This window comes from Lynx canadensis, chromosome B4 (assembly GCF_007474595.2).
Source record: "Lynx canadensis isolate LIC74 chromosome B4, mLynCan4.pri.v2, whole genome shotgun sequence".
In the NCBI taxonomy this organism is placed as follows: domain Eukaryota; kingdom Metazoa; phylum Chordata; class Mammalia; order Carnivora; family Felidae; genus Lynx; species Lynx canadensis.
The window spans coordinates 119,381,552-119,403,758 of record NC_044309.1 but is presented as its reverse complement, the minus strand read 5'-3'; the positions used below and the strand labels follow the sequence as shown (position 1 = coordinate 119,403,758).

At 37.3% G+C, this 22,207-nt stretch overlaps 1 protein-coding gene across 1 annotated transcript in view; it reads left to right on the top strand.

The window, feature by feature from the left end:
• The window catches only part of ANKS1B (ankyrin repeat and sterile alpha motif domain containing 1B), a 448,876-nt gene that overhangs the window by 59,274 nt on the left and 367,395 nt on the right, over positions 1–22,207 (top strand). The window contains 1 exon segment of the mRNA XM_032594029.1: positions 9,300–9,406. Coding sequence (XP_032449920.1) covers positions 9,300–9,406 — 107 coding nt within the window.

Sequence of the window (22,207 nt, the reverse complement as noted above, 5' to 3'; positions counted from 1 at the left end):
TTGTATGGATTTCAAGAAAATTATGCTGAATGAAAAAAGCCAGTCCTGGGATGCCTGGGTGGCTCAGTCCTTTAAGCCTCTGGCTTCAGCTCAGGTCATGATCTCGCAGTTCAGGAGTTCAAGCCCCACGTTGGGCTCTGGGTTGACAGCTCAGAGCCTGGAGCCTGCTTCAGATTGTGTCTCCCTCTCTCTCTGCCCCTCCTCCATTTGTTCTCTCTCTCTCTCTCTCTCTCTCTCAAAAATAAATAAAACATAAAAAAAAAGAAAAAAAAAGCCAGTCCCAAAGTTTCCATACTATATGATTCTATGTATATAACATTCTTGAAATGACAAATTGATAGAGATGGAGAACAGATTGGTAGTTGCCAGAGGTTAAGGAGTGGGAGAGAGAGGGAGACAGCTATGGTCATAAAAGGATAGCAGGAAGGATCCTTATGATGGCACTGTCTTTATCTTGACTGTGGTGATGGTCACACAATTTATGTGTGATAAAATTGTGTAGAACTAAACACATACACACACACACACACACACACAAATGAGTGCATGTAAAACTGGTGAAAAATAACAATATAATAATGCAAATAATATAATAATGCAATATAATAATGCAAATAATACCAATGCATTTTATCAATGCCAATTGCCTGTTTGTGATATTGTACTATAGTTGTAAAAGATATTAAGATTGGGGAAAATCGAATGAAGCCTATACAGAATCTTTCTTTGTTTTTTAAGTTTATTTAGAGAGAGAGAGGCAGACAGACAGACAGACAGCACGCACATGAGTGGGGAAGGGTCAGAGAGAGAATCCCAGGCAGTCTCCATGTCCCAATGCGGGATTCGAACCTGTGAACCGTGAGATCATGACCTGAGCAAAGGTCGGACATTTAACTGACTGAGCCGCCCAGGTGCTTCCAGAATCTCTCTTTCTTATTACTTTTCATAACTACTAGTGAATCTATGATTATCTCAAAATAAAGTTTTAAAAAAGACAATGGAGGGGTGGGTCTAGAGATATCAAAGAACTGAAAAAAGGATGGGGTATCCACCTTATGGACTATTATGTAGATATTTACAAGAATAAATTAGAGCTTATCATTTACTTGTTAGAATTTCCATAAGGCTTTGTTGAATGAAAAAAGTAAGGTTCAGAAAAGCAAGGGTAATATGATTCTAATTTTATGAAACAATATCTGCAAATGTGTGTGTATTTTTACGTATGTACAAGGTTTTTTTTAAGTTTATTTATTTTGAAAGAGAGAAAGCACAAGTTGGAGAGGGGCAGAGAGAGAAGAGAGAGCAAGAATCCCAAGCAGGCTCCGTACACCAGTGCAGAGCCTGATGAGGGGCTCAATGAGGGTCTCGATGAGGGGTTGGAATTCATAAGCCCAAACAGTGAGATCGTGACCTGAGCCAAAGTCAGACGCTTAACCAACTGAGCCGCTCAGGTAGCCCAGTAAATTTTCTTGAATAAGTATTTTTTCGTCCTCTGTATGTTCTTAGAACAATTCACAGATATTGCTTATTATACAATTTCACCAGTTATGTCCATTTTGCTGGGAACAGGTCCACGGAGCTCTTCACATTGCGAATCTGAAAGTAGTACCTCCAGATTATTTTTTTAAAAAGACTGTGCCACCTTTTGGGATGAGCACTGGGTGTTGTATGGAAACCAATTTGACAATAAATGTCATATATTGAAAATAAAATAAAATAAAAAGACTGTGCAAAGGAAATTCCTGCTTTTATCACATTCTCTGAGTTTCAGTTTCCTTATCTGAAACGGGGCTAATAATCCATATCACACTACGTAGGACATAGTATCTCTGAATAACTATTAATTTATTTTTCCCTCCATTTATCTCACTTTGGGGACTTAGAGAAGTTCTATTGAATAAAGGTAATGTGTTGTTATGCTTGAAGAATTTTAAGACTCCAAGAAAGTATTTCAAGTAATACTTGAGGTAAGAAATACACTTAACCACTACACAAAAGTGATCTTTAGACTTGAACCAAGGTTCTTTCATAAGTTTGGCTCATGAGAAAATAACCAAACCACAGACAACACGACTCAAGATCTCTTTTTTCTTCCTCTCTCCCTCACCTCCTCACCCTACCCAACTCTCTCCTGACTCTCTTCCCTCCTGCATTATAGCTTTTCACCAACATATGAGAATTACTGAGTAGAAACTGAATGACTGAATAAAGAATAAAATACAGTCTATACAAAGATTTGTAATGTGATCAGTAACCAGTATTCTCTCCAAGCTTTATTTGTTTTTAAATTGAAGCATAGTGACACACAGAGTTACATTTATTTCAGGTGTACATGTATTTCAGCTATTTGACAACTCTATAAGTTATGCTATGCTCACAAATGTAGCTACCATCTGTCACCATACAATACTATTCCAGTACCATTGACTATATTCCCTATGCTGTAACAAAAGCCTGTATCTCCCATGCTCCTTCACCCATCCCGCCAGCCCCTCCCCTCTGACAACATCAGTTTGTTCTCTGTATTTATGGGTCTGTTTCTGCTTTTTTTGTTTATTTGTTTTTATTTTTATTTTTTTTTAATGTTTTTATTTATTTTTGCGACAGAGAGAGACAGAACATGGGCAGAGGAGGGCCAGAGAGAGAGGGAGACACAGAATCGGAAGCAGGCTCCAGGCTCTGAGCTGTCAGCACAGAGCCCGATGCGGGGCTCAAACCCACAGACTGTGAGATCGTGACCTGAGCCGAAGTCAGACGCTTAACCGACAAGCCACCCAGGCGCCCCTGTTTTGATTTTTAAATTCCACATATAAGTGAAATCCTATACTATTTGACTTTCTCAGGCTTATTTCACTTAGCATAATACCCTCTAGGTCAATCCATGTTGTCACAAATGGCAAGATCTCATTCCTCTTTATGGCTGAGTAATATTCCATTGCACATATGTATATGCGACATCTTCTTTACCCATTCATCTGTCTGTTGACACTGGGATTGCTTCCATATCTTGGCTATTGTAAATAATGCTGCAGTAAACATAGTGGTGCACATATCTTTTTGAATTAGTGTTTTTGTTTTCTTTGGGTACATATCCAGTAGAGGAATTACTGGATCATATGGTAATTCTATTTTTAATTTTTTGAGGAATCTCTATACTGTTTTTCACAGTGGCTATACCAACTTACATTCCCACCAACAGTGTATGAGTGTTCTTTTCCTCCACATCCTTGCCAACACTTGTGTTTTGAGAGACAGAGAGAGACAGAGTACAAGCGGGGGAGGGGCAGAGAGAGAGAGGGAGACACAGAATCTGAAGCAGGCTCCAGGCTCCCAGCTATCAGCACAGAGCCTGATGCGGGCTCGAACTCACAAACCGCGAGATCATGACCTGAACCCAAGTCGGATGCACAACTGACTGAGCCACCCAGGCGTCCCTCCTTGCCAACACTTGTTATTTCTTGTCTTTTGATACTAGCCATTCTGACAGGTGTGAGGTGATATCTCATTGTAGTTTTGATTTACATTTTCCTGATGGTTAGTGATGTGAAGCATCTTTTTATGTGCCTATGACCATCTGTATGTCTTCTCTGGGAAAATATCTATTCAGATTCTCTGCATATTTTTAAACAGATTGTTTTTTTTTAGTGTCGAATTGTTTTAAGTTCTTTATATATTTTGTATATTAACCCCTTATTGGATATATCACTTGCAAATACCTTCTCTCACTGCCTTTTTTGTTGTCTTTTTGTTTTGTGTATGGTTTCCTTTACTGTGCAAAATCTTTTTATTTTGGTGTAGTCGCAATAGTTTGTTTTAGTTTCACTTCCCTAACGAGACATATCTAGAAAAATATTACTAAGGTGAATGCCAAAGAGATTACTATGTTTTATTCTAGGAGTTTTATGGTTTCATGTCTCACACTTAGGTCTTTAATCCATTTTGAGTTTATTTTTGTGTATGGTATAAGTAATGCAGTTTCATTCTTTTGCACCTAGTGTCTAGTTTTCCCAGAACCCATTTGTTGAAGAGACTGTCTTTTCCCCATTGTATATTCTTGCCTTCTTTGTTGTGGATTAATTGACAATATAATTGTGACTTTATTTCTGAGCTTTCTATTCTGTTCCATGATCTGTGGCTATTATTGTGCCAGTACTGTTTTGATTATTATGGCTTTGTAACATATCTTGAAATCTAGGATTGTGACACTTCCAGCTTTGTTCTTCTTTCTCAAGACTGCTTTGGCTATTCAGGTGTTTTGTGGCTCCATACATATTTTTGTATTATTTGTTCTAGTTCTGTGAAAAATGTTATTAGTCTTTTGATAGGGATTACATTAAGTCTATAGATTGCTTTGGATAGTGTGGACCTTTTAACAATATTAATTCTTCCAACCCATGAACATGGAATATCTTTACATTTGTTTGTGTCATCTTCAATTTCTTTCATCTATGTTTTATAGTTTTCAAAGTATAGATCTTTTACTTCCTTGGTTAACTTTATTCCTAGATATTTTATTCTTTTTGGTGCAATTGTAAATGGAATTGCTTTCTTAATTTCTCTTTCTGCTACTTTGTTATTAGTGTATAGAAATGCTACCAATTTCTGGGTATTAATTTTTTATCATGCAACTTTACTGAATTCATTTATTACTACTAATAGTTTTTTGGTGGAATCGTTAAGGTTTTTCTATGTATAATATCAATGTCATCTGCAAATAATGACAGTTTTACTTCTTCCTTACCAATTTGGATGCCTTTGTTTCTTTTCTTTCTGACTGATGTGACTATGCCTTCCAGTACTGGGTTAAATAAAAGTGGCGAGAGTGGACATCCTGGTCTTGTTCCTGATCTTAGGGGAAACGCTCTCAGTTTTTCACAATTGAGTATGACATTAGCTGTGGGTTTGTCATATATGGCCTTTATTATGATGAAGTGTGTTCCCTCTAACCCCATTTTGTTGAGAGTTTTTATCAAGAACAGACATTGTATTTTGTCAAATGGTTTTTCTGCATCTATTGAGATGATCATATGATTTTTATTCTTAATTTCATTAATGGGGTATATCATGTTGATTGGTTTATGGATATTGAACCATCCTTGTGTCCTCAGAATAAATCCCACTTGAGGGTGGTGAATGATCCTTTTAATATATTGTTGAATTCACTTAGCTGATGTTTTGTTGAGGGTTAGTGCATCTATATTCATCAAGGATATTGGCCTGTATGCAAGCAAGTTATGCTTTGGTACAGAAGTCTGGACCTTGAAGTAACTCTCGCATCTCTCTCTCTCTCTCTCTCTCTCTCTCAAGAAATGAAAATCCTATGAAAGCCATTTCCAATGTCATTGATTTGTTTATTTAACAGAACTGATTTAATGCCTAGGTTGTGTGTGTGTGGCACTCTTCTAGGTTCTTGGTCCCTGGGATTAAGAAATGAGATAGGATTTGAGGAGCTGGCCAATAAATATATGCCTTACTAAGCCAAAACATTATTATATTCGCACGATCTTTGTGTAGTTTGTCTACTTGCTCATAGTTCAAAATGATCAGGAGAAACCATGTGACCCTGGGGAAGGCTGTAATTCTTATTTGCCTTTAATTCCACCTCATACCAGTTTTAGAGATGGCAAAAGACAAATAGTGTCTTGTTTTCAACTTCTCATACAGGTAATGTTGAGCAGCCAAAATCCCTTAAAACTGATTCCCAAACTGCAACAAACTTTTTGACCTTAAAAGATCTAGAACCAATCAGAAATAAACTATAATCAAGTAAAAAAGAGAAAGAGGATGTTAAAAATCCAGACCTAAAAATTCTATTTACAAACCTATCATCTTGGGGTACCTGGGTGGCTCAGTTGGTTAAATATTCAGCTCTTAATTTTGGCTCAGGTCATAATAATCAGGGTCATGAGATTGAGCCCCATGCTGGGCTCTGCAGTAAGTGTGGAGCCTGCTTAAAATTCTCTCTCTCTTTCTCTGTAAAATAAATACAGTGAGGGGCGCCTGGGTGGCGCAGTCGGTTAAGTGTCCGACTTCAGTCAGGTCACGATCTGGCGGTCTGTGAGTTCGAGCCCCGCGTCAGGCTCTGGGCTGATGGCTCAGAGCCTGGAGCCTGTTTCCGATTCTGTGTCTCCCTCTTTCTCTGCCCCTCCCCCGTTCATGCTCTGTCTCTCTCTGTCCCAAAAATAAATAAACGTTGAAAAAAATAATAATAAAATAAATAAATAAATAAATAAATAAATAAATAAATACAATGAAAAAAAATTTAAAATAAAATCCTATTATTTTTTAAGTAAAGAATTCAGGGAGCACCTGAGTGGCTCAGTCAGTTGAGCATCTGACTTTGGCTTGGGTCACAATCTCACAGTTTGTGAGTTCGAGCCCCATCTAGGGCTGTGTGCTGACAGCTCAGAACCTGGAGCCTGCTTCGGATTCTGTGTCTCCATCTCTTTCTGCCCCTCCCCTGCTTGCACTCTCTCTCTCTCTCTAAAATAAATAAACATTAAAAAATAAAAAAAAAAAGAATTCAGAGACTTGGGATAGAATTTTTAAATGAAATTTTAAATCTGAAACTAGAAATTTATGTAGTTTGGATTATGACATAAAAATTATATTATTTGGTTTAGCAGGTGCATACTGAGTCCTTACTTCAAGCAGTATTAGCGAGACATAGCTCTACATTGAGAAATAAGTCTTGTACAAAATAACTACAATATTACACAGAAAATATTTGTTCTAATAGAGGATCTAATAATGCCACTTAAAACAGATAAATAAGAGAGTTATTCCTGTTAGGAGGGATTATAAAAGATTTCAGAAAGGAAATGTTATCTGATTCAAAGCCAACGAAGGGGAAAAAATGTAGGGACATAACAAAACCAACCCAAGTATGTTACAGGCTGCCTTTAGAGACCAGCCAGTGATCCTACCTGACTGGAGTACTGGAGAAAAGTAAATAAATGCAGATGATTTGTAGTAGATTGTGGATATCCCCAAATGTTATCACAGGAGCTGTGAGTTTATTTTGAAGCCCACTGAAAACCATGGGGGGGTTTTGAAACAAAGCATAATAACTAAAACTGTCTTAGAGAGATTAGTCTGACACCCATGTATAAAATAGATTTTAAAATATCAGAGATAGAAGACCAACATAGAGGCTTTTGTTTTATTTTATATTTTAAGTTTATTTACTTACTTTGAGAGAAAGAGACAGCAGGGGAAAGGGAGAAAGAGAGGGAGATGGAGAGAATCCCAAGCAGGCTCCATTCTGTCAATACAGAGCTCAACATGGGGCTCAAACTCATGAACTGTGAGATTATGACCCGAGCTGAAGTCAAGAGTCAGTCCCTTAACCACTAAGCCACGAAGGCAGCCCTTGATGCTATTGTTACATTAGGCCACATGGGCCTAAACTAAGATAACAGAATCAAAGTAGATGGCAGTTCCATAAACATGAAACAGGAAATACAATCCAGGGAATGGATGCAGGAGACAGTGGTGAGGGGTAACTAGAACTCGAGAATGCCTGTCAGCAGTGAAAGAGGGAGTACAAGATGTTTTGAAGTTTGATGTCTATGTGCCAGGGAAGCTGACATTGTTCTTAAAAAGAGAAAGATAAGGTTTAGAGAAAGAAGAAAAATAATGTTTAATTTATTTAATAAATATTTATTGAGCACTTATTATGTGCCAGACACTGTTTCTGGGGAGATGAGAATTATGTTTGATTTTTAAAACATTTTATGTAGAAAAGGCACTGTTCCCAGTCTGTGTAACCCAAAAGGCAGAGCTGGAGCCAGTGAGTAGGAGCCAGGTAGGAAGTAAAAAATCTAATAAGTGGAGGCTTCCTGATAAGTAGTGAGAGCTCTGTTCCAGGCAGTATTCAAGCATAAATTGGATGATAATCTTCCGGGCACTCTGTGACAAGGGATTTCTGCCTTAAGAGAGAGGTTAGACTAACCCTTCCACAAGTTCTCTCCCAGTCTTAAGTAAGAACATATATTCTTTCCTATGATCTGGTCCCGTGGGTTCTATTATTAATCTCTGGTTTCTTGTAATTATTAAATAAATTACTCAATCTGTCTGCCATTCAGTAAAACTCACACATTCGCATCTGTTATTCTTGAATTATTTTTGGTTAGGGCTCTTCTTCTTTATTAAAAATCTCTACCCAGTAATGTTACCTTTATAGCTAATTTAGAATGCTAACCCTGGTAGACTGGGTTATAAATATCAGAGGGGAAAGGGATTTCTTGTGCCTAATAATATTTTTGTTTGGAATAAGCCCTGCAAATGAGAAATGAATTATCTTGACTTCAAGATTGCGATGCAGTTTCTGTATTTTGCAGTAATTCAGAAAGGAAAAAAAAAAATATCTCACAGAGGTTCATTTTGATACAGCATGTTAAAGAAAGAGAATAATTATTCTCAAAACCCTGTAAAGCTTTACATCAGAAGCATTTATCTGTGTTGCATTTAGAAAAGAAGAAAGGAAAGAGAAGAAAAGGAGAGGAAAAAAGAAACCTGTAGTGAGCTCCGCTATAAGCTATAGTTAAAGCTTTACATTTCCTGGTGTCTTTTGAAACGTAAAATTCCACAACAAATAGCCCTGTAACGTATAACCAGTATGAAGATTCAATTGAGATTTAAGCACTTTGGTTTGCTTTTGAATCTTGCTATTTTCTGCATTTGTTTTGACTGCTCTCATCATTCAGGATTGACGCTTGGATGGGTGTGTAGGAGGAAGCAGCAGCAGCAGGCTTACAGCTTGCAGACAAAAAAAAATCTGCCTTATCTGATGGCTATTATTGAAAATGCGAGGTGTAGCCTGGGCTGGGTAATGAAGGGGAGCGAGCGAGGGGGAGCAGGGAGCATGGAGCTGCATACTGATGAGTGTAGGAGTACTTGATAAAAAGAATTCTGGCTGCTGGCCGTGCATTGCTCATTGTGGAGTACTCCAACAATCACATAGAACGCAGACCAGCCTAAGCTGACAGCTTGATATGCCTTCTTCTGCTGCCTGGTTTTGGGGGCTGTATGACGTACTGGTCGGTAGTAAAGATTAATATGTAAGAAATGTGGAGCTAGGATCAAGTCATACTCCACAGCCTGCCTGGCAAACTATGTTTTACTTCTGACTTTGCTCTCTCGCTGAGAACATTAATCTGTCAAGCTGGCGGGCTCCTTTGATAGCAACTTTCCCAGGAGCATGATGTGGCAATGCCACCTCTCAGCCCAGGACTACCGCTATTACCCAGTGGACGGCTACTCCCTGCTTAAACGCTTCCCTCTTCATCCTCTTACAGGACCCAGATGCCCCGTCCAAACAGTGGGACAATGGTTGGAAAGCATTGGGCTACCTCAGTACGAGAACCACCTGATGGCTAATGGATTTGACAATGTACAGTTTATGGTAAGACGCTCTCTGTGTCCATGGAGCTGCCTTTTGTCTGTCTTTGCTTCTTATGTGTCTTACACGGCTCAGAGGCAGCCTGATTTGCACCAAAACCGGTCAATTTATATATGTAACTGCATCAGAAAATTGGATGCCCTTAGGACTGAACTTACTGTGTACATATAGACACTTGCTGAAAAATGAGATCTACGGGCATCCATATACATATGTATTATATGAATGAACCGGTGAGAGTACTATTTATAGGCAGTGAAAGAAGATTAACATTTATATTCTCCCTGTCATTCTTTGTGTGCTTTTTATAAATTTGTAATCTCAGAATACCCAGTTAGATTATAGTACTCTTCGGTCAATTCTAGATTCCTAAAACATATTTTTTTTCATTTGAGCATCAGCATTTAATGATTAATTTGACAATCTGTTATGTTTACGGTGTGAAGATTATTTTTTTTTCTGATAATTGTTCGGTAAGCAGTTTAAATTGTGTGGATGACCTTTAATTTGTTAGCAAACTGCTTCAGATGGTCAATTATGGAGAACATTCACTTACTTACATATGCTGATTGAAGAGCACTGAAGTGTTTTTTATTACTTTAGGTAAAAAACAAACACTTCCATCAATTACCTGTCTATTTAGAAAGAGAGGCTGATGGACCAAATACATTCATATACTTCTAAATACTAGTCTGCATGCAGTCTAAACCCGGTGTGTGCAAACTTCTCACTGTGATGAATATAGGCGAGGAAGGAGGGTGGGGAGATGTGCGGACCCATAATACAGCTTTCTAATCATTCATATATCTCCCCCAGTGCTCATCAGTTTCCCTTGTTAAGCTACGTCACAGTCCTTATTACCTTTCCTTGCTTTTAAGTTCCCATCACATATATTACTGATCCCTAAATTTAGAGACAGCTACATACTATAAGCATATAGCACACAAATGGCTTGAAGAAATAATTAATAGCTATTTCTAAATAAAATGCTGGGGCTGACATCTGAAGCTTATTCATAGGAGAACTGGTAACAGAATATGACAGCTAGTTATGTTTTTTTTTTTTTAATTTCCATTTGAGATGACTTTTCTCCGAGCTTAACTTGACTATTATAGATTTAAAAATTGGTCAAATTGTTAAACTTCTGCCTCTTTTCCAAAAAAAGTGTATCCTCCGTGAGCTTTTTTAAAAAGCTACATAAATGCAAGAAGATGTATGAGCTCGAAGTAATTGTATACATAGAACTCTTTATGAACCTGTTTTTTATAATAGGATATGCAGCTACTGTTATTTTTCTCATGTTAAAGAGAACTGTCACTGATTAGACAGACAAGATATTGTGGGTATTGAAACAGGAAAAAAAGTGAAATGTCTTCAGTTGCTATGACAGTCTTAGGACACTGAGAAGATTTAGGACAGGCTTAGGACACTAAACAGAGAATACTAAGCATCTGGGGAACTATCAAACAGGATGGAGATCTTTTCATGGTTATTTATATTTACTGTACATTTTGATGTCTTTATTCTTTCTCTCTGACTCTACCTGTGATAAGACTTTCTCATTCCCATTCTTCATACTCTTGTCCAAATTTATTCTGATCCCATGAGAAGTTAGGTCTTTGGATTCTGGCTACTTCCAAATATTTTAATTCAGCATAATTTTCCTCTGAATATTAAACACATTTGAGCAAATATAACCCCTTTTTGAAAGCCTAAAACTGAAAGGTTAATTAAACAAGTTTCAAATAAGCATTTGGAGGTCTTAAAACAACGTTCAGGAATGAATTATGTATAAGCATTCCAAAGTGTATCTGGGAGGCAAAAATCCTGGGTATATGTGACAAAACCAAGGTTTGAGCTTCTCCATAGATTATTGTCTTATTTTTTCAATTCTAAGTTTTATACATAATTTTCCAGAAAATTAGAAAACAGTTAATGCAAATAAGTCAAATACTTTCTTCATGAGACAATTAATTAAAAAAATAAAAACTTTGATCATTTAGAGGAGTTAATTATGAAAATTGAGCAAATCATAAAATGGTGTCATCAATTGTTGCTTTATCTGCTGCTATACACTATTTACTACTAGTGTCATAAAAAATCAGTTTCTACATTTACAAAATGTATTGATTGATTTCCATAATCAAACTTATTTAATTATGAATTTAGTTAAGTATACCAATATAATCAGCCCACTTTAAGAAACAGATTTCATTAATGGGGTGAAAAATTTGTTAGACCTGTTTAGTCTCCACTCAGTATCATATTCTAGCTTTTATTTTTCTTGAAGCACATTCTGACCTGCATTTATTCATCCTGTTGCCTAAGCAACAAGCACCACACTCCCATTAACTGTGATGTAGTGCAGGTCTTATTAGCTTTTTAGAACAAGACAGTAGAGACATCAAAAGGGTATAATTAATGTTGCTTGAAACTTCATTGTACATCCGCGCATAGTTATACTTTATTTAGGAAACATTCTCAAGAGTTATTTTTTTTATTTAATCAATATTCCATTATTGAATGTTTTCTATATAAGTGACTTCCAAAGTTTTTATTGAAAGCTTAAATATTTTTTACCAACTCTGTTCTACATACTCTCACATGTAAATACAATATATGGATGATTTATCCACATGGCTATGATTAACTGTAATAAAGATTTCTTATATCAATTCCTAGACGTAGTTAGAAAAAGCAAGACTCCCATTTATTTTTGTATCTCTATCAATTATTGCTTCTCCTTTGGGCCCTTAATGCTTATCCATGATTTTATTGATGCATGAATTTTTTTTCAGTGCCTAAAATCAAAATACCAAACTTTTTCTTTATGTACCTGGTCCTGCTTTGCTGACATTTGTGCACATAGTTTTGACTTTCTTGTATCCTTAAATATATAAAATAAATTGAAATTGATCCAATTAAATAACTACAAAACTATATCAGGTGACCTAAGACTTTGGGAGAGTCAGATCTATGTTGCACTCAAAAGCCCCTTTAACACAGAATTTTTCATCTGAAGACTTATCCAAGCCCCACATACCTGCTCATCCCCTCTGAAGTCATACATCATCAGCTCCCCCCTTGTAAGACATATGCTGTTCACTAGCCTCTGGGAATGCTGCCGGGGCCCTAAAATATATGTGTTTCAACGTTACTTTTTTTTTTTAAACCAAGGAGTTTTGATATGAAGTGTTTAATGTACAAAATGTATATGCTTATTTACTTCCTTATTGTGCAAGTTTCTATCATCCTCTCCTTTTTCCAAGTCTGATGACTGCTTGCTAAATTTTAAGACTCAAACTATCTATTTTTATCTTGATGACTGCTCATTTGTACTCTCCTCCCCCCATCCTCTACAGCTATTTCCTCTCCTTTCCCTCTTTCTTTTATCCTCAAAGGTCCAACTCAATCCCTGCCTTGTTTATGTAGCTTTCCTTAATGACGCTAGTCCTTTGGAGCCTCTCATTTCTCTGAACTCATGTAGTGGTTGTATTCAGTATGAAAAATTACATTTGGCATGCCATTATTCACTCTCTAGAATTATAAGTTTTCACTTGTATATATCTTGTCTCTCCCACTAGACTAGAAACTCTTCAAGTCCATGTTCTGTGTGTTCAATTGCCTTGCCTTTATCACAAGTCCTACCATAATGCTGTGTATATAGACATCATCCCATGACAACTAGATACACAGCAGACTGTTGTAGATGGATCACCAGCCTCTTGTTTAAACTGGAAGCCTTGTTTTACCAATGGAACATGAAGTTTTAGCCCCCTTCATTCATTCATTCATTCATGCAACAAACTCTTAAACATCTTGTATGTGCTAGGAACAGTGTTAATTCCTGGGAATGTAACCATGAACAATACATGCTTCTTGACCTCTATTAGGTTACAATATTGCTCTCAGACCTACATATCATTTGCATGCACGTTAGACACTCATTCCGTCATGTGCTCACACACACACATACACTCTATCACAGGGATCTTGCCCTCATTCTTTTATATAATCACCATCCTTCAGCACATTACTTACTAACAATTGCTTTTCCAGAAATAAATTATAGTAGGCAATGGAAGAAATAAAATTTCTCATAGCAGGGGGTAAAGAAAGATAAAGATACTGATAACAACAAAACACTGACAGTGTTATGGTAGATTTATGGTCCAAAAACTGAATCAAGAAGTTTATATTATTGGAGGAGGACTGACTCATATCCTCACCAGGATAACTAGCTAGTAGTTATATTTGTAAACTCTAATCAAAAAAAGGGAAAAAATGAAATTATGCCAACTCATTTTTTTAACACTTCCTATGTTTCTAGCAGTTGCCATCTAGGTTGGCTTAGGATGCTTTGACCATTATTAAAATGTCCAAAATGCAGCCCTTACAGAGTAAAAAATAAAAATAATTCCAGAAGCCCTATGTGGTCTGGCATTTTTGTACACTTGGGTGAGTAGCATTCATAAAGGACTTCCTGAAGGTCAGCATGAGTAGTGCCTATTAGAAACTGAAGTAAAGCCACAAAGCTCTTGGAAGTCATCCATTTGGACAAAAGATTTAAGAAAGAGTCATCTTATAAGTATGTAGTTGAAATTTCCTTCTCCGTTTTGTGGTGCATTTTATATGCTAATGCGCTTACTTCTCTTTTCCTCTTTTACATAACTTTTCTGTAGTAAGAGCACCATTTGCAGTTGACCTGACAAAATGACCTTTCATGTGTCTTAGCAGCATTATGATCCAAAAAAGAAGTTAAACTTGTGAAGCAGAAAAATAAATTGTCCCTAAAGGCCAAGACTAATAACCCCCAGGATGATTTCTTGTTTCAAATATTTCTTAAGAAAATTTTATAAAGTTACTGATATTTCAAGGTCCAAGAGAAAAATACCTGCCACACTCTCCACTTCATCCTGTTTCTGCAACAGTCTAGGCTCTGAAGTGGGTGGCTTTATGGTGAATGTGCAGCTATAATTTTACAAACTCAGTCCAGTAGTTACACATCCACTTCTGCAAAATAAAAAAAAAAAAATTATTCTTTTTTCAACTACAGGCATTTAAAGTCTGTTGGCATCCAAAAGTCAAAGCCAGGAGGGAGTCATTCTTTATCTGGACAACAGCTTAATTACAAATGTAATAGGCAACAGCCTCGCAGTGGTGTGAGAGAGAACTCAAGTAAGACTTCTCATTTCCACTGCCTTGCTTCTCTATGATTCGGTTTACTCATCTGTAAAATCAACCTAATGAGGGATCTAGGAGAAATGTTCTTTGGACTTGTTATTTAATATTTTGAACCATTTAAAGTTTCAGGGTACAATATTGGTGCTGGCAGAGCTGTTAATTGTTTCTGTAGATCTCATTAGCCATGGAAGGACACTGATTGCTTGTGCAGTGGAAAGTCAGAAATGAAGGCATGTTCAGGGATGACCATCTTAGAAGAATGGCTTTCAGAAAAAACATTAGCTAAAAAAAAAAAAAAAAAAAAAAAAAAAAAAAAAAAAAAAAAAAAAAAAAAAAAAAAGAAAAAACATTAGCTGAAATTCTAATCTGGTGATAGTGAGGAGGCCTTTTCTTCCACCTAGATGTTATTGCAGTTACCTTTTTAAGCATTAAAATAAGCTGCCCCATTTTCTAATAATGCAGTACTACGACTCCCATTACTAACTCCTGCTCACATGAATTGGCCTTTAATTTAGTCATGTAGCATATTTGCATAATTTCATCTCCAGTATTGCTTCAAATGACCAGATATTTGGGATGAAGAATTTACTTCATGAATCAGAAAACTTATTCAAACTGCTGAATTACAGACTAATTTTAAGAAATCCAGCCACAATTATATTTTTCGCTTCTTTAAAAAGACAGTTCTCTCAAACATGTGTTCACAGGCAATGACCTCCATTTTCTCACTCCCATCACCTCCTTAACCCCTATAATCCTGCCTGCTTCCCAGATCTTCTGCTAAAATTGTTCTCTTTGAAGTCAGCTGTGACCTGCTTCTTGCCAAATCCCAGCCCCCTTTCTTCTCACTTCATTTCTCTTGCCCTCGTTACAATGTCTTATTTTCAGCACCCACTCTTTATTGACATTTACTCCCTTATTGATATTTGCTAGGGTTCTGTGACATTACACTGCCCTTTCCAATCATTCCTGTTCCTAATCCTCCTCCCACCTCCAAATGTGCACGGTGCTCTACCTGTCCATCCATTAGAGAGATCATTAGTTCTCATGGATCCATAGCTGTCCCTACTCTGCCTCTTTCTACCTGGCTTCCAATACTGTCCAGCTACTCAATAAACATTTCCATATACGTGTATGCATGCAAAGCATTTAGCACAGACTTGGCATAGAACAAATGCCCAACAAATGTTAAGTATTACTGCAGCCAGAGTGCTCTTTCTAAAGCACACGTTTGCTTTAGCACTACTCTGCTTAAAATAATTCAGTGATTCTCAGTTACTTACGGGAGATTATGTTTCCAAAATCCTTAATATGGCTTTCATATTCAGGATCCTTTATGGCCCCAATTTAATTTTCAGCCTCTTCTGTTACCATTTTCTCTCTACAGTTCTAGGGAACCATGTATTTATTTTTCTCTGCCTGGCCTTTGCACCTGCTGCTCTCTGCCAAGAATGACCTTCCTTCCCCTCTTAACTCCTTTTTACCCTTTAGTTCTCAGCCTGGTTGTCACTTCTTTTAGCTGTCACTTCTTCCCTGACCCTCCAAGCATGGGTCAAGAATGCTTCTTCTGTAGTTCCCTTTCTTACAACTTTTTTTACTGTGCCACATTAGCTATTTACATGTCCACCTACCTACACACACAAATAATAGAACAGGGGTCAGCAAACTTGTTTTGTCAAAGGCCAGATAGTAAATATATTTAGGCTTTGATAATCATATGGTCTCTGTTGCAACTATTCACCTCTGCTGTTTTAGTATGAAAAGAGCCATAGACAATATATAAATGATGGATGTGGCTATGTTCCAATAAAGCTTTATTTACAAAAATGCAGATTTGGTCAAAGAGCCATAGTTTGCTGCTTGATTAATGTACTCAATTATTTTTAACTCCTTGAGAATTAGAAATATGTTTTGATCCTCTATATCTCCAGAGACAACCCATGGCTTACACATGTAGGCACAGTAAATGTTTGCTGAAAGGAGGAAGAAAAAAGCAAACAAGGATGAATAAAAGAAAGAGAGAAGGAAAAAGGGAGTAAGGGAATCTGGCAAGTGACTACAGCAAGGTTCCTGAAGGCCTGTTTGGTTTAAAGAGAACCCAGTCAATAGCTGAGGATATTCAGAGCAAAAGCCAGCCTTCAGGAGTCTCATAAGAGCTAGAGAGGGTGTTTTTGCTCTAACCAATCAGATGGGAGTATATTTTCAGCAAGGGAAATGCACAGGCATAGGAACTAGAAAAACACAGCTGCAAAGGGAGCCTGTAGTTCACACTCTTTGGAATTCCTTTATCTTCCTTCTTCACCTAATTGTGCAGCATTGTTCATGATTCAGCTTGAACATCACTTCCTCCAGGAAGTATTTCCTTATACCACCCTGTCATCTGGCTGTCATAATCACTCTGTCCCTGTGCACCCCAGCACCCTGCTCTTAGCCCTATGCTAATCTGTATTATATTGCACTGTAATTATGTTATATGTTCAGATGTCTACCTCCCACCCTAAAACATGAGTTCCTTTAGAGGCAGAGACCAGGTCTTATTTATCTCTGTATTCCTAAAGCCTAGTAGAGTACCTGGCATATAGTGGCTTCTGATAAACATTGATTGGATGGAATTTTAAAGTTCTGTTTGGTTTCGTATAAATTATCCCCTGTAATTCTCACCGTATCCTTTTCAGTAAGTATTAGTATCTCCATAGTTATAAATGAAGTGAATTATTTTAATATTATTATTATTATATTCATAAATGAAACTCAACAAGGTTAAAAAAAATTGCCCAGTACCACCTGGATTTCAAAACCAAACCTTTTTATTCTAAAAGTCCCTGCTCAATTCACTAAGACCACATTTATTTCATCATTCTTCCTATCACTCATTCAGTGACTGTTAAGAGAGCCCCTGTTAAATTGTAGACATGGAACAGGACACCAGCCCTGCCCTTGAAGCACTCCCAGTTTGTTGTACTTCTGGTCCTTTGAGGTACTTCTTTATCTTACTTAATTTTCTACCTCATCCCCACTACTTCTTAAGAGGGCCTCTGCTTTAATCAGACTAGAACACTCACTGCCAAATATATACCTTTACTTTCTTCATAATTTCCCTTCTACCTAACATAGCTTATCTCCTCCAAATTGCCTATTCAAGAAAAACCCATTCCTCAAGGCCCTGCCCCCCACCCCACCCCCTCTGTGGAGACTTCTTCTACTGATTTGGATCCACCTCTGCAGCTTCATCTTTTACCCCTCTTACGCTCTGGCCGTGTTGAATTATTACAATTCTACAACCGAGCCATACCTAATCACACATCCAAGTCTTTGCACACAGCATCTTATACACACTGTTCTCTACTCAGTTCCCTTCCTGCACTCATTCTTAGCCTGGTAACCCTTACTTCAAAAGCCCAGATCAGAGGTTCCTTCTTGGGAGCCTTTTACAAATACTGTTGTGGTATTGCTCAACTACCCTTCGCTGGCTTCCCATGGAACCCTATACACATCCTTGAATGAAGCAGGCTTATCACACAGGCAGAATTATCTGCTTCTTTACCTCTTTCCCCTGAAAGAAAGAACAATGTTTTGGTCAGTATTATTTTCCTAGTACATAATAGGTCCTTATATAGTTTGCTATAGCTGCCTTAACCAACTGCCACAAACTGTGTGCTGTAGACAACAGAAATTTATTGTCACAGTTCTGGAGGCCAGAAGTCCAAGGTCAAGGTGTTGGCAAGACTGGTTCCTCTGAGGGATATGAGAGGAGGCTCTGTTCTAGGCCTTCACTTGCCAGTAGTCTTCTCCCTGTGTTTTCAAATCACAAATGTGTGTGTGTGTGTGTGTGTGTGTGTGTGTGTGTGTGTGTGTCCAAATTTCCTCTTCTTATAAGGGCACCAGTCATATTGGATTAGGTTCCACACTAATGGCCTCATTTTTAACTTGATTACCTCAGTAAAGACCTTATCTCCAAATAAAGTCACATTCTGAGGGACTGGGGGTTATGACTTCAACATATGAATTTATGAGGAACACAATTAAGCCCATAAAAGTTCTTAATAAATATGTGTACATGCATATCCTTTATTATCCTTCATGTTGCCAAGCACAGTCCATAATGGTCACACAATAAGTACTTGATTAATTGAATTAATCTTAATGTACTTGAGGTTTACATGAGATTTAAAATGTTCAAAGAATCTGATGTTATTCTTTCATCAATGATAAATGCAACCTTCCTGATAACTTATAGTTTTGCACGCACGGGTAATCATGTACAAGGTCACACTGCTAGTCAACATGAGAAGCAGCAGGGCCACAGCTGAGAACTTCCTACCTCTCTAGCCCTGCACTCTTTCTATTATACTTTGCAGCTCTGCTGGCCCCTAAATAAATTACATTTATAGGAAATATTCATTTGTTTGCCATCTTTATGATGACTATTGATAACTATTTGGTAGAAAAGCCTAAGGGAATAGATGATTAGATAAGTCATGTTTTATAGGAAGAAAAGAAAATATAACCAATTTAATAAAATAACTACTATTTTATCACAAAATTTTTATATATATTTTTACTACATTCTATTTACCTCTCCCACAAATGTTATGAAGTATGTAGTATTATTCCAGTTTACCAATTACAAAACTTAAAGAGAGCCCAAATATCTGGCCCAAAGCACTCAAGATTCAAACCCTGGTCACAGTCCAAAGGGGAAAAAAATCAAGATTTGCTGGGGAAACATAATGTAGGTGAGCTAAGAAAGGTATGGGTTCTCAACAAACAAAAATAACATAAGCATCCCTTGTTCTTGGAGGGATTATTCAGAGTACCAAGAAGAAAGGTGAGAGAGAAGAAAAACCTTGCCTCATGTAGAGATGAGGAAGTCCAGACTAAGGAATCTCCCACCCTAAATAGGGTTATAAAAATCATGCACCGCCAGGTCAAGTCTGTCCTGAGACTATGAGACTACCTAAGTGGGAGTCATTCCATGCATACATGAGACACCACAGCAAACAGGAGTAGTGTTCATGGAAGCCATGATTTCCTTTCAAATAATCTTTTCTAAAGTGTAATGAGTTGTCATTATGAATTGCTACATATTTTTATCCACCAGAAAACTCAAGCTAAAGAACACAGAAATAACCTTCCAGGTCATTGCCTGGACATGTTACTGACTTCATCCCGGACTTCCTCATCTGGTCTGTACGTACCATGCACATCATAGACATTGGAAACTATCCAGTCACTTAACAGCATATGATCTAAAAGAGTTTTGAGAAACAAGAGTCCTTATAACTCTACTTAGAAGTTATGGAGGCATATTAGGAGAAGAGAAAAATACGATGAATAATTAATAAAGGCCTCTGAATATCAGGTCATTGATTTCTGCCCCTTGAGTCCACAGAATTAAATTTCAGATTGTTAAACTTTTACCTTCTGTCAGACTGAGTAAAGATGATTAGGATTCATATCCAAAGCATTGTGGAACATCTTGGGTTTATAAGCCAATGTCTGTTTAGATGGCTGGCAAGAAGAATTAGGTTTGTCCTTCCAGAATTTTGAAGGATATCTGAGAATAACAGGCCTAGAATCTAAAGTATCTCAAGTTTATTTGACAGGAGTTATATTATACATTCTTTTGTCAGAAAGGAGTAATCCTATAGAGAAGGAGTTGAGCATTTAGTATTCATCAGGCCTATAACTATGTAACCCATCCTGTTATCTGCTAGCTCAGAACAAGTGAACAGAAAATACAGGCTGGCCAATATCTACTCCAGATATCCCCTACTCCTTAAAAAAAAAAAAAAAGCAAGCAGAAGATCATTCATATCAATTCAATCATTTAAGAACTGCTGGATAAATAACAATGAGGTTCTTTTGATGGCTAATGGAATGGAGGGTATGTTATACAGTAAAAAAAATGTAATCCAATTACTTCCTGGTAATTAATTATGAGGTAGTGGAAATGAGGATACCATATTAAGTTCCTGTTGCACTTCATAGTCTTTAAAACTCTTGTACATATATTATCTCAATTAATCTGGGAGACAATATAAATAAATTCTATTTTTAGTTCTAGCATAAATGGTATAACATTAGGCAAGCCTTCTTCTCTGCAATCTCTGAACAAACTCAGATATAACCTAATTTTTTTTCAAAACCCTCCCTCAATCCTATATCTGTTCTGGATGCTACCTGATTTCTCTTCTCTTCACAACCAAGCTTCTCCAAAGAAATGTCTAAATTGCTGGCTTGCACTTCAACTCAATACAATCAAGCCTTGATACAATTAGCCTCTGTCAACATCCTGAAATTATTTATACATGGTGACTAATGAACTTTTAATTCCCCAAGTACAATATATTCTTGCCAATCCTTATTTACTTCATCTTTCTATGGTCTTTGTTTCTGTTGACCACTTGCTTCCTCCTTGGCTTCTGTATCCTCAGCATCTCCTGCCCTGATAGTCACCCCTTCTCTGGCTCCTTTGTAGAACTCTCTGCTTCTACCTCCCTAGGGTTTAGCCCTTTTCCTCTTCTCTCACACTCCACACATTCACCTTAGATTACCTCACTTATACTCAACAAAGGCAAAAATTTTCTACTTCTATTTTGTCTGACACCTCTAACTCAAAGTGTCTAAAAGTGGAAAGATCTTTCCCCCAAAACTTGTTCCATGAGAAAGTGATCAATTGAACAGAATGATGATGAAGGATCAAGTGAAGTGAGACTAGAGAAAGAGCCACCAATCTGGCCACTCAGAGGCCACTAGAAAACTTAACAAGAGCACATGCAGTGGAGTAAGGGGTACAGAAGCCATATTACATTGGGTGTAAGATGTAGTAGAATGGACAACTATTGAAGGAAGTTTTGCTGAGAATGGGAGCACAGAAATTAGCAAGTAAGTGATTTGGAGGACAAAGGAAGATGGTTTTAAACTGGGGAGATTGGAGTCATGTTTTGCAACTAAAAGGAATGATCAGATAGAAAGGGAGATATTGTTGAGGGGTGCCTGGGTGGCTCAGTCAGTTGAGCATCCGACTCTTGGTTTTGGTTCAGGTCATGATCTCATGGTTTATGAGTTCAAGCCCCGCATCGGGCTCTGCACGGACAGTGCAGAGCCTTCCTGGGATTTTTCTCTCCCTCTCTCTCTCTCTGCCCCTCCCTGGCTTGCTCTCTCTTTCAAAAAATAAATAAATAAGCAAAATTTTTTTAAAAAAGAAAGGGAGATATTGATATTGGTGAAGAAAGAAGGATTGAATGAATGAATGAAGGTGAGAGGGGTTGGAATCCAGAGATAAGTAGAGGAATTGTCTTTGATGGGGATGTTCCTATTGTAAAGGAAGGAAGACAGAAGATAGGAACTATAATGATTTTTATAGAGATGAAAATATGGATATATATTTCCTCTAGTGGTTTCTATTTTCTAGCGAATTATGATACAAGGATGTGGATGATTTGAAGATGGAGGAGATATAAAGAGTCACTTTAGAAAATGGGGAAGGGAATTTACTAGGAAAATGAAGTAGAACTATAGGGCTATGTCAAGGGTTTATTTGAGATCTTTCATTATGCTAGTAGGAATTAGAAAGAAGACTACACTTTAAGGTACAGGATGCCTTTCAAAGTCTGG